The following is a 13,688-nucleotide window of genomic DNA, read 5'->3' as shown; positions in this document are numbered from 1 at the left end:
TGACACAGTATAATGTCAAGATGGTTTCCAGTTGGGGGTTTAGGAAGCTGCGAGACATGGCAGTAGTGTTGGTAATCAGGACATTTTGGCTCTCCAGCAAGGGATGTATCTGTTTACAAGACTGGCTGTGGAAGGGTTCATTCCCATTGCCAGAGCAATAAAACAGCCTCAGTGCAGTAGAACAGAAGCGGGTCGCAGTTTACCAGAAGGAATCATTTACTGCATGTAAGCATTACATTTTATATCTGCATGTTGGAAAGTCTGAGTTGCATTCTGTCACTTACACTTGCAGGCGTGTCAGTGCTGTGTTTGTATTCCATCATGGTCACTGAGATCACAAACTTGGGCAGACACTAAGAAAACAAACAAAGTATTTCATCTGCTCCCCTCACTCTATACTGGTATCATTATTCTGGGGAGATAAAGAGCGACAGCAGAGTGTTTGGATTGCTCTCTTTTGAGAGACTTTCTACAAGCAAACATGGTGAAAACAGGAAAATTTAGCTCAAGAACACCACTGTGTCTTCTGGGAGCTTCTGGAGGTTTCCACTCTGAGAAGTGCCTGCTGAGCACCAGATGCACCTGAACTCTTGCTGGGATGTGCTATTGATGAAGGCTGGAAATGGTTGACAAATAGCACAAGGCAAGGAAATCAGCATCCATCCCTGGTGCAGCTCCTGGGGGGACACGTGCCAGGAACCAGGAGCTGAACTGCTCACTGATAACAAAGGGCAACACCATGAAATGCCTGGAGACTGAAGTGCTTGTCAAGGTGACGTGCCTGTGGTCGTTACTGAAGTGCCAGCTGAGAGACATCCCTGTATTTCAGAGAAATGTGCACCCAATGCAGCTTGTGAGCATTTATGTTGTCATTACAGTAGCAAAATATTATCTGCATAATTACAGAGTTATGTTCTGATAGGGATTCTTATTTAAGCCTGTTACATGCTCCAGCAAAGCAGAAAATCCCTTACTGAGTACCGTTAATAATGGAGCATTAAGAATACACTGTTTTCTTTTCTGCTTTATATACATCTATTTATTTTTCAAACAACTGTGTTTTGGTACTTTCTAGGGTTTCACTCCCGGGTGCTGGAAGGATCTTTCCCCTGGAGCTGACTGTGATTGGGGCTGTCACTATGACCAGTTCTGGTAATGTTCACTCTGCCTTTGGAGTAATTATTTCCTGTAAGGATTCAGCAGCTTCTGGTGATGGTGAGGCTCTCCTGGGAATCCTCTCTGGGGGCTGTGCAGATGAGTGGGGTCCTTGCAGCTCGTGGTGGGGCTCTCCCAGTGATATCTGGCCATGTGGAGCACTGGGCTGCACACCCAGCTCTGCCCTCTCCAAATGGGGAGAGTAAAGGTGCAGCATCCAGCACAGGTGTACCATTAGGATTAGGAAATATGAAATAAGACTCTTTCAGATGGGAAGAGAAGGAGCATGAACCCTTCCAAAAGAAGTGGATGATAAGGAAGGCAGGTGGGAACAGGGCAGGCAGGGAACTCTTTCTAGGTATGCCTACCTTAGAGGCAGCCCTGCTCCTAGGGCAGAACCTGCCTGGAGCCTTCTGGTGCTGTTGCTTAGGTACAGCACAGCCATCGGGGGAACAACTAACAATAACAACAACAATAATAATAATCATAATCATAATAGTAATAAAAGTCCACTATCAATCAAGCTTTGTGTGCTGAGCCAGTGGGATTTGTACCCAGAAAGGCAGAGGAAGTTGATCTTCTTCACATAGAGCTATAAGTAACTTAGACACTATGGTGACACTCATTGGGAAAAGCAATCTGAGGGGCCCAGTTTCCTACTTGGATTCCCACACAGCAGAGCGCTGTATCTGGAGGATGACCCAGCAGTGTATCCTGTAGGACAGGCTCAACATAACTTGCTGCTGAGATGCATCTTCTCTGCACTGTGAGAAATGAGCCTTTCTCTGCAGTTTAAGTCACAGCGGTAAATAAGCAGTGAAAAAAGGACCCCGAGTCAAACCTTTTCCTGGGCTGGGTGCTTGCAGCACTGCTGGTGTAACGTTAACATTACGTGGCTTTATAATGAACATGTGCATAGTTGGATTTAACGGCCAGTGGTTCGGCTGAGCAAACATTTAGAGGGAACGAGAGGAGGAAAAACATGTATTTTCTTTAGCCAATACAAAGGATGACTAATTACATCAGGAACAGCTGCGGTGCCCCTGAAAGGACAGAAGACCAGCTGATTTCTGCCACGCTTCCCCAGCCAACTGGCAACACCTGAGCACTGCAAGGTAAAAATCAGGCTGTGTGCTTTGTCCAGGTCATTAGGGCTCCATTTGGAGAGGATTGAGTAGGGAACAGGCTTTGCTTCACTGCTTAAAGGGCTACTCAAAAAGGGGTGTGCGGGTGACGGGGCGGGGGGGAAGGAGATATATGGGAGAAATATTTCAGCCCAAAGTAATATTTACTTGGGTGCTTAAAACTTTGTAAAATGCCCTGGAGGTCACAAACCATTCATCCTGCTGGGTATTTCTCTTTAAGAAGGTGCTTGTAAGTGGTACTGGAACACATGTGTGATGAGGGGTTGCCATGGCAAACAGGTTTTGGCAATATTTAAGACAGAGTTTTATAGCACGGCAGAATAAATAAGCATGTTAAAGCCACATACAGTAACTTGTTGGCACATACATTAATGTTCCCAAGGGCTGCAATAACTTAAGCACCCTCCCTTTAAATATTTTTCAGAGTTTTTTCTCTTTTTTATTGACTACATGCATTTAGTATTAGGGCGAGGAATGTCCCATTTCCACTCCCTTTTGAAGTGAGTAATTGAGGCAAAAAAAAGAGGACTGTCTCATAAATCATAAAGGGCCGTTGTACACAGACAAGAGGGGCAATATTTCCTACCATACACGAGGAGAAGCCAAATCCTAACTTGCTCTCTCTGGACATGGGGTAGATCGGTGCATTTATGTTTCTGATAGAGCTTGAATCACCAGAAATAGCTTTGCACCATTTTCTGTATGTTCTGTCTTGCTATTCTGTGCCAAGCCAGTCTCCCACACCGTGGCACTGAGATAGTGGCTTGAGTGTTAGTGTTTTATGAGCCACCTGTTCTGTTCCCAGCTTGGCTCCCAGTCCCTACCAATGAGTCCCTACCAGATCTGGAAAACCTCCCCGCAGCACTTCCTCAAAGCTGGGAGCAAAGAGGCAAATCTCTGCTTGTAAGAGGGCTCAGGTTTGTGGCGCTCTTAAAGGTGAACATAAATTACTCTTTATAATGAAAGCTCTGGTTTAAGAGTTATTAGTGTATTAGACCAGGCTTTATTAGCTCGGAGGTTTCGGAGCCATGTGGGAGGTGTGACACTGGCTCCCTCTTCTGTGGGAAGCAGTAACCTTTCCGGTTTGGAGAACTCTGAAGCTGCCAAAGGCAGCCAAAGCCCGCAGCATCTCCCCCATCCCCTCCCACCTCCACTTCATTGGCATGAAAGTGCATTAGTGTGGACATGATGTGAGAATGCCCAGCCATAAGGCAGGTGGCACAGCCCTGCCTCTTCCCTGGGGGAGCAAAGGATGGCCGAAGCCTTCAGCCTGAGCTGGCAGTCATCATTTCCTGTTAAAAAGTGGAATATTAGCAAGAGAGATGGACCTGATTCCCTTTGAGAGCAAGGAAGGGTGACAGAAAGTACACACACTCAGCCAAAAAGAATGCTTTGGTCCATACTTGCCCCTGCTATGCTCAGAAGTCGAATGTTTTGCATACTCCATATGGGTTTAGGAGGACCAAGAAGAGCCTCCAGATCTGCTGGGCTCCCCTAATGCTTTATGTACACTCAGCAATTGCCAAACCATGCTCAAAACTCAAGAAACGAGGGAGGGGGAAGGTTGGTTATTTTTATATGTAATCTATATTTATAATATCGCATGCTGATAGGTTCATTATGAGTTGCAATTCACTGAATAAAAGAATCCACGGGGGAGGGATCCTGCATGGAGAGAAAAGAAAGAAATAGGCAGGAAGGTGATTTCTATGCCTATAAAGGCATCTCCTGGGCATAAGGAATGTGAAGACCTACCATGTCCTTCTGGTGGTTTGGATCTGTGTGCAATTAAAGCCTAGCAGAGCTGTCAGGGGCTATTGACAAATATATTATCAGCAACTTGGGTTAAGCAAAAATTACTTAAAATTAATCCATCCCTGCCCAGTGTTCCTGTTTCACATCAGAAGAATGTGCCAGGAGGAGTAAGTACAAACCTGACAGCGTTAGGGGAACCTCCTCAAGGTGGAAATTTGCAAATAGGGCTACTGTAGTATGTAATGAGAAGCTGCAGGGCTTTCAATTATCCCACATAGTCTGTCTTCTTGCAACTTGACTGACAGCTAATTATGCTGGTGCCATTTTTTCTTTTTGGCAGTGGAATTTAATCTCCCAGATGGAAAGCAAATCAATCTGCCCATCGCTGCAGCTGAGGTGTACTTTGGCTCAACTTTAATTTATTCTCCGAAGCCGAAGGAAGCTGGTCATTTCAAGGTACAGAAATATCACATTTCTCCTGTTAACCAGCCTGGTAAAAGGAAAGGGGGGGGAAAAAAAAGGAAGAGTTGGGATTTGGAGGGCTATGCTGTGAAATGTTGTCCTTGCTTTGCATTAGGAAACAGCAGCATCATCTCCCTTTGATTCCTGTGCGTGGAATCTGACAAGGAAGAAGCATTTATGAGCCGGGTGCTAGTGATAATGGTTAAACATGAGTTGTGGAGGCATTAAGTGGGATTCTATGGAGGAATGAACTAAATCTCTGAAGAACTCAACACAAAAAGGAATTGGTGGCAATTCTGAAGCACTTTAGCCAGTGTGCAATAGTCTGGTTCCCATTGGGTTTCACGCCAGGGATATAAATACAATCTTTCTACTTACCTGCGCTCTTCAGGCCTATCAATTATGCTGCTCCCTCTGAGTTGCTGTTACAACTGTAGGTATTACTGTCCTCTGCAAAACCAGCACAGAGCAGAGTATGTGACTAGTTTCCATGGGCTGCAGACCTGATCTTTGAGTGGCCAGGCAACTACAGCTCCTATTTTTTCAGGCTGGAAACCCAATTTTAGCTGGGATCAAAGGGAAAACGAGCTCACAAAAACTTGAGGTTAACAAACATAGGGGAAATTAGAGCCTGGTTTTTCTGCAGACTTCTGCTTGTTTGGCTAACAAGGAATGCTCTCCCTTGTCAGCCTGTATGTGGTACCTACATCCCATCTGTGTTTTTTACCTTCTGCTGTACCTTCTCTGAATTCTTAATTTCCCAGACTCATTGGCTGTATACACTTTGGCTTTGGAGAGGTCACAGACCAAAGAGTTCCTGATTCCTTTTGACTGGAAAATAAGCATTTCTAAGAGTGCTTTGCTCATGCCTTGTGAGTCAGATTCCAGCCTCCTTGCACTTGTACAAATACTTGGCTGTTTTACTGCAGTAAGTCTGCAGGCTGAAAGATGAGAAGCTCTCACTTCTCGCTGTCGATACCCATCTCTTCTTATTTTCATACAGTAATTGTAGCCATGATGCTGCTCCTAAGGAATCATAAAATGATATTTTACAGTTATCTTGTCCATGGAAGCATTTGTTCATGATAAACCTCCGAAGAACAGACGCTCTGATGCTGTCCCATCAGGTGCATTCATTACTTTGCTGTGTGACAGTTTAAAGATGGAGCCTGTGCAATGTCCTCACAGTCTGTAGCAGAGAAGAGATGTCACTGAATGGATGATCAGAATGTTAATGAATTCTGCTCTATGGAAAGAATGATCAGTACCTGGGGAAAAGCAGTGCAGGAGAACCAGAACATGGGATTGGAAAGTGACACTGTGTGCTTTGTAGCGGATGTTTGTGGTTATAATAATACCACTGAGAGGTATTTGTATCCTCGGGTTGAAAACAGGGATCAGAACAGGGACAGCCCCCACCGTATTTCTGTACCTCCTGGCACCCGTGGTTATCAAGATCAGTCTTTGCTTGGCTGCTTTACTTTTCCAGATGCCCCAAACTCTGTGCAGTGCTGGATGCCTGAGGAGGCAGTGGAGCAGGAAGAGACGAAGCAGGAAGGTTTGTTTTCAGACTTCTGCCCAGGGCACATCTGAGAACAGGGGGGTGATCTCAGTCAGGGTTGCAGGACAGATGTGGATGGTAGGAGCCTGCTTGCAGCTCTGCATCTGCCAGAATGCTAAATCCAAACTTCCGAAAAGGTTGAGATCTAGAAGGGAGCTGAAGGAAATGTAGCAAGATTTGTTACTGAATCTTAAATTAATCATGAAGGATGGAGGGCTGATTCCAGTGGAATGTAACATGAGACTGAAAGTCTAACCTGTCCATCACGGCGCTAATCATCCAGAAGACACATCTGCACTGCGGTTACCAAATACTCTGCCCTCCTCCAACTGCTTTAGGAAAATAAAGGTTACACAAATGTTGTTATTCATTGCTTCCATTTCTCCAGGGGGGAAAAAGGACTTCAGGAAGGAAGGATTCAAAGAGGCAGATGAGCTGCAGTGTGATTATGAATTCTTCCCCTTCAATGGGGAAAAGAGAGAGACCCCAGATTTGCATTTTTGCTTACTTCCTCTCAGGGGCAAAGTAACGCTTCTGTCAGCAGCTAATTGCATCTGAAAGCCAGCCCGGCAACCTGACCATGACTGCGGTGGGGTAATTATACCTGCTCAGCTAATCATAGTGGCTGACAACTTAGGATGAAAAAAGCTTTGGCAGGATGATAGCCTACAGAATTAGAGGGAACTGCTAAAGTACCGCAATCTTTGATTCACCCAAAGGACAGTATTACAGCGAATTACCTACAGGAGGAAAAGTCAGCGGAGTAGAAGCAGAAGAGCAGTGGAAAGCAAGACTTGAGGCAGCGGATGGAAAATGCTGCTGGCTGCAGAGAACATTCATTTTAACCATTGTTTTCAGATAAGTTCCCTAATGGACTGCAGCAATGAAAGAACAAGCAGTGAAGACAAACTGACTGAGTCTTTAAGTGTGTGGCCTTCCTTAAATGATTAATTCATTTTTGCATATGGCACGTTCATGCTGTTAAAAATACACGGAAGACAACTCCCAGAGTGATGTTGTTTCGGTCCCAGTACACATTAGCAGCAACTTTTTTCTGTTTTTCTTGTTATACATGTAACCAGATATGTGTCTTTCAGGTTATCAGATCTACACCACAATGTGCTGGGGCTGCACCACATGGCCAAGTTCAGGCTTGTTTTGGGATCTTCAGCTTCTGCTTTCCTTGCACAGCTTGCTGGGTTGCAGGACTTGAGAGCAATGTTCTCCAGGCTGTGGGGACAGTGGGCGATTCACAGTAGTCAGTTGAAGCACTGGGGGTTTAGGAGCTTTTGTATGTGTGCCACAAAGGAGAAGGATGCTCTGGAATTTGTACGAAAGGAGAATGCAGTGATGCTCACTGTAAGTGATGCTCCACAGCTGGGTTATAATGAGAATGGAGACCTTCTTAAAGCTCTCAGATCGGGACTCTGCCTGCTGTGAGAAGCAAGGCATTCCATTACTCACAGCCACATGAGAAGCATTGATAACAGTTTCTGTTTACTCTGGAACATGATGCTGAGAGCTCGGATCCTCATCAGGTGGGAGATATTCACGGGTCCTTTTGCAAATTAAGGGCTGGATTCATACAAAACAAACTTTGCACATCACAAGTGATGATGTGAACTGTACACAGAGCCAGAAGAAGCTGAAGAAGTAGATGAGGTCTGCAGCCAGAAGAAACAAGTCCATGTCATTTGAATTATGGCACAGTTTGCTTTGAGATTTTCTCAGTTCAAAGTTGACATCTCTTCATCTTGTGTAACAGCGTAAAAGATCTGTTAAATACCACTGCAGGCTGTATTTCTAAAGGCTCTGAAAATACCAGTGATTAAATGTGTTACTGTAATGTGTAAAGAGACGAAGAAGCTGCAGTCTGTTGGGTACGCACTTGTTGGGATGTGCCCGTTCCTTCTGCAATGAACAAGGAAGGGTCCTTCTCATCCCAGGTGTCCCCTCAGGACCCCCCTCCTCCATGCTCTTCTCTGCTTTTCAATCCTTTCAGTGACACCTAGTGACATTTGTGCAAAATGCAGCTTCGTGTTTTCTGTATGAGGACCAACACAACGGCAGGAATATGCCATTCACAACTCAGTGGTAAGGAACTGTACCTGCCTTATTGCTGCTGGAGCTGCTATTGTTAAAGACTGACACTATAATTTAACAAATTGCATCGTATGGTCAAACACTTCACGTGTCTGATGCACGGAATTCATCCACTCTCTGCTCCTAACTCTGCTTGTTTAGAAGAGCACTGTTCTTTAAATGCCTTCCAGTGTTGTCACTGTTGTTCCTCTGCAGCACTTCCCTCAAATGCTGAAAGTATTCACAATCCTACGCAAAAAGAAAACAAAACGAACACTCGACAGAACTTAAGCTTACCTGCTTTTAATACGTGGTACTGAGTCCCGAGTTTACTGAAAGCAGTCAGATATCTTCCATTCATTGCTCTGGATCAGCACTCAGGAGGGATGCAAAGGGCTCTTTCATCAACAAATGAAGTTTTTAATAGAAATGGAAAACGTATGCCTACTATTGAGAAGGCAGGCTAAAGACTTCAAAGGAAGAGCTTCCTCTTCAGAGAGCATTCATATGCTTTTGAACGTGTAACCTTCCCTTTCTCAAAGTACAAAAAACAAGTGGCTTCCGTAAGGTTTATGTTGGTATGGATTTCAGCTGTGCAAGCGATATGGCAACCAGTACAAACTGGGCTCATAAAGATTTGGAAATAATAAAGAATGGCTTCAAAAAACCCTATACTCAATGATTGGAACTAGTTCAAAACAACCCTAGGCCTTACTTGATTTTAAAGGCTGGGACCTCTCACACTAAGCAGCCAATTAAGTCAGCTCCTTCTATGGGAGATCTGAAGCACCATCAGGAAAGCCCAAATGCTCACAGAAGAAAGGGTCAGTTGTGACAGCTACTGAGTTTGCAGACATCTTCTCAGTGCGTTATAAGATGCCCAGTATCTCCAGACAAGATTCCGGGCCACTGATTGAGACCTGCTGTAATACTGACAGCTAACTTCTCTGAATTCAAAAGATAATAAAGATTTAAGAGAAAAATTCCACTACACCAACAGCAACAGTTCAAACATTTTACTAAATCAATTCACACGATCTCAAAATTGTAAATATAATTAAGGACAAGAGGGTCTCTGCATCTTTTTCTTCCAGATTTATCATTTAGACAATAAACAAACACAAATTAGGTTTATAGCATCTGTTCTTTTAAAAAATGAAAGGGACGCCACTCGATGTATTGATAAAGCACCACAACACAGTTACAAAATAGGGTCGGCCTGTTTCTGTCACGAGTAAAAGACTACATTTTCCTAACAGCTTCCTGCTTCAACCCATACTTCATTAAAATAAAACTATAAAATCTCCTAGATTACACTAAGTTCAGACGATGCCTGGTACACAGTGCATTAACAGCAGTAATGCCAACTATCAGTGCCAACATAAAACAGTTTAGAAAGTAAAAAACAAAACTAAAATGAATCCCAAAACAGAACAAAACAAAACAAAACCACCTTTATTTCCCTAGATGAGCAAAATTTAAAATAAGGGATGTTCTGTTTCACGAGGAGTTAAGGTTTTGGAGAAGAGGAAGGGTAGAAAGGGGCTGGTACTGCAGCTTTCTATGCTCAGTTGGCATCTAGTTTGGCCATTTCCTGCACATATATCCCTATACTCTCACTGTCAAAGAGCACGAAGTACACCGTCTTGATTGAAGAGGACATTGTTGACACGAAGTAGCTGGAGATGGCTTTCAGGATCAGCTGCGCAGCTGTTTGCTTTGGAAAACCGTTTCTAGTAGGAGAGACAAAAGAAGAAAAGAAAGAAAATCAAGTCCTGCTGAACAAGCTTTTGATAGTGTAAACTTGCATGGAATGCTCAGGCTTTCCCCTAATGCAGCACAGTAACTAAAGCTACGAAGCTAGTGTTTACCATCTGATTTAGAAGCTACAAAGTTGTTTGTTTAGGCAAGACTTAATGTTCAAACACAAGAAAGCATTCCTAAAATAGGAACGCAGAATCCACATATGTTAAAAGGTTGAACCTTTCAATATCTGCTGGCTCCATTGTTCTGGTTTAGCGGACAGGTAAAGCAGTGGCCAGACAGCTAAGAGCTCAGGAGAGCCGCACAGTCAAACCCAACCTGACAGCAAACCTGAAGAGGTAAAAATAAAAGGGAAAGAGAACTTGGTGCAGAAAAAGAAGCATGAGAAGATGAAGTACAACATGGCTCTCCTGCTATTCATGGTTAACAATACAGCATAGAATTAAAGAAGGGACTTGCACGGTCTTGCTGCAGGCTGAAAGTGGAGAGAATGAGTGCTAGTAGTTTGGCAGTGAGAAAACGAGTCCAGCAAAAGTAGAATGGACTCAACAAAGCCATGATCTCAATTATAACAGCTTTATAAGAAGTCGTGGTACTGCTGCAATTCTGGCAGTTGTAATTTTGAAAACAGCAGGATTTTTTTTCTATCTATCTTTTCTATTCCTTGTAATTCCATAAGTCGGTGATTAACCCTCCCTCCCCCCCATGATTTATTACAGTATTTTTAGAAGAAGAAAAAACCAAGAGCTGTTTTTGACTAGAACCACAGCCACCTGGAAGTCAGCAGAATGCAGCTGCTGCCCACAGTATGGCAGTCTATGGAACTAATTATTTTGTTCATGTTATTTCTTTCAAGTGTGTGTGTTGCTTAATATTACACATGACAGGGGGAAATTCCTGCTGCACGTGCTTTGAAGGAGGAAGAGATAGCTCAGTGTCAGTGACAGAGGGCAGATCAAGCCCTATGGAAGTACTATCAGGATTATCCAATAACCCCACTCTGCTACTGGTCACCTGGAAGCAGTATGAGCCAGCATCCTCTGCACGGAAGCTCAAACTGGAAGATGTCCTGAAATTAATGCTGCCATGAGGGGAGCCATGGAGAGCAGCAGCAGCAGCAGTATGCCACTGGATGATATGGATGCTTGAAATCACAGTACAAACATGTCTGTGATAGGTTTGATAAGCGTGATTCACATCATCCACTTTTGTTTCTCTGTAGATCACTACCAAGCTTTTGCCTTACTACAAATCATATCTTCTTTCTCCTTTCTTCATTGTAGTTAAGAACAATATCTTCACAGAAACTATTTCCATACAAGTCCCCATCAATTCAACCAACCTCTAAAGAGATATAACCATACAGCTACATCTGTAGTGGAATTGCTAAGTCAGGACTTGAAGCAGTGATGGAGCACCTGGTGAGAAGGCAGAGCCAACCCAATGGAGCTCAGGTGCATGCAATGTAGTGAGCAATGGAAGGGCTGGAGCCAGGATCCACCCCTTTCCAGACCTCATTTCAAGGCTGGCAGTGAAACTGATGGCATCTCTCTGTAGATCCTGGTGTACCTGAGGCCTTCTGAAGGTAAGCAGCTGCTTTCTCTTATTTCTGTGTTTACTGCTGTTGTGTTTGAGTGAACACGCGCTTGCAGCAAGGGATCCCGATGCTTTGTTGTCATTGCTGTGATTTCCATCATATTACACGTTATAGTAATTAGCAGCTTTCAGAGCTGTATCTTTGTTTCAGCACTCATTGTGCTAATGGAAAGTGGTAGTGATAGGAATGGTATGACTTAAGAAACTTCCAGAATTCAGACTCTTCTGTGAACAGAAGCTCTGCTGCTGAATTCCAGCAGGGTGTGAGCATCTCCAAGGGGAACAAACATCAAAAAAGAAATGAAATAATCACAGTTTGAAGGAAGCTTTATGAAGTTAAGTAAAATACAGAAAGCTGACGACCTTTAACTTAGCCTTCCATTTGAGCCAACTGAAGTTGTAATACTGACTCATAACATAGGGAAATATTAATTAACTTCAGATCGTACAGATCAATGGATTTCTCAGTTTCCTCAAAAACTTAAACCTAGAATAGAAGTTGAGCTCAATTAATCTCTGCCATTAATAGGAGCACCACGACTTAGTATTTGCTCACTGAAGCACTGAACTGAAAACCTTGCTATGCTCTCACTCTCATCATATGCAGCAGGACACAAAATGAGAAAGTCAACTTGCCTGTGTCATGGACAGCTTACTGCATGTTACCTTACCACAAAATATACTCCAAGAGAAATTCTGTAGTACTGCTGTCTGTAATGTGCCACCTGAAGACAGTGCTTGGGTATTTCAGAAATGGTTACATGGAATAGTGCATCTGTTTCTTTCTTTTCTGAAGAAGACAACTTTTTCCCCCCATTATTGGAGCAGAAGAGAAAAAAGAAAAGCATTCTGAAAACATTCCAAAGCAGCTTGAGTTGCCTGGTGAGAACAAGCTGTGTGACCTGACAGCAGTTGAGATACCAGAGCTGCTTCCTACTGTTGGCTTACACAGAGAAAAGGGCATGGAGTCAGTGTGCCTCCACATCTGGTTGTTTGCTAGTTACTTATGAATGCTGCATCCTGGCATATACAGAGCAGACATCTGATGAATTTTGCTCATAAGAAGGATCAGTCACAAAGGAGAACATAAAGATCAAGGTATATGCTGTTTCTGAATTGCTTAAAGTGATTCTGAAGCCATACAGCTTCCACTTCCTTGATGTTCCTGCAAGGTGGTCTCAACAGGGTGAAAGAGAGAAGAGCAGGTTGATCAAGGGGAGGCGTGCACAAAAGGAAGCTGAATAAAATGAGTTGTTTAAGACCTGCCGAAGGGAGGGAAAAGCAGATAGAGAGGAGGAAAATCAGAAGTGAGATACTGACCAGTGGCCTTGTGTGGGCTGCAGGGTGAAACAGAAGTCTCTTACAGTGATCTACTGTTATGGTCTCGTGAAATGGCTGTTGGAGAACTCAGCCAAGTTGGTGGCCATTCTGTCCAATGGCAGAGCCTCAGGATGAAATCCCTGCTTTGAGGATTATTTTATTTTCAATCTCAAACTCTTTTTTTCTGTGTTCTACTGCTGGCCCTACCAGACTGAACTCCAGGCTACCCTTGTACAGCACCCAGTTTGTGCTTGCCACAAGTTGGCTGTAGCCGTGCATCTGGCCCACTGAAGGCTACAAGCATGCTATTTTATTTTCCCCCATGATTTATTTGAACTGCCCTCATGTAATCCCATTCCTCAACTATAAAAGAGAATGAAACTGTTTATGTGGATTTATTGGGTGATGTCTGCTTGACAGATGTCTGTACTAGAACAGCTGCATACATGTGGTGTCTTTGGTATTTGCTGTCAAAAGCTTTACTTTTTTAACACTTCTGACTTCATAAAAAAACAAGTAAGGAGCACTGTCAGAATATACTGTTTTCTCAAAAACTAATTTATGCTTGAATATTTCTAATTAAAGAAGAAAGGGAAAATAAACAACGTATGTTTCTCTGTGCCAGTTAATTTCTCTCCATGTTTTAAAAGCACCAGTTCAACTGGCTTGAGTAAGAGCAACATGCATATGCCAAGTTGAATACAGCCGCAGATCTTGCCTTTCAGTAACTGCATTCCATTACAGAACATGGGTCTTATGATTATTCAGGGTTTCATCATCTCCCATCATCAATTAACTGCTTTGCAACAACAGTCTGAAATGGGCACCCTCCAGAAAAGAGAGAGATC

At 43.5% G+C, this 13,688-nt stretch overlaps 1 protein-coding gene across 21 annotated transcripts in view; it reads right to left on the bottom strand.

The window, feature by feature from the left end:
• Positions 1-9,161: 9,161 nt before the first annotated feature.
• Positions 9,162-13,688, bottom strand: part of MACROH2A1 (macroH2A.1 histone) — a 53,449-nt gene continuing 48,922 nt past the window's right edge. For all 21 annotated transcript variants that reach the window (XR_004308885.2, XR_001558157.2, XR_001558156.2 and 18 more), the window contains one exon: positions 9,162-9,893. Coding sequence is in view for 11 of the 21 variants with exons in the window: in XM_085532124.1 (XP_085388250.1) it covers positions 9,728-9,893 (166 nt within the window). In the remaining 10 variants the exon portion in view is untranslated. The remainder of the gene's footprint in view (positions 9,894-13,688) is intronic.

This window comes from Coturnix japonica, unplaced genomic scaffold (assembly GCF_054131305.1).
Source record: "Coturnix japonica strain WE unplaced genomic scaffold, WE-NBRP24 Scf048, whole genome shotgun sequence".
Lineage (NCBI taxonomy): Eukaryota > Metazoa > Chordata > Aves > Galliformes > Phasianidae > Coturnix > Coturnix japonica.
Note: the sequence above shows the minus strand (reverse complement) of the source record. Positions and strands in the feature narration are given on the sequence as shown.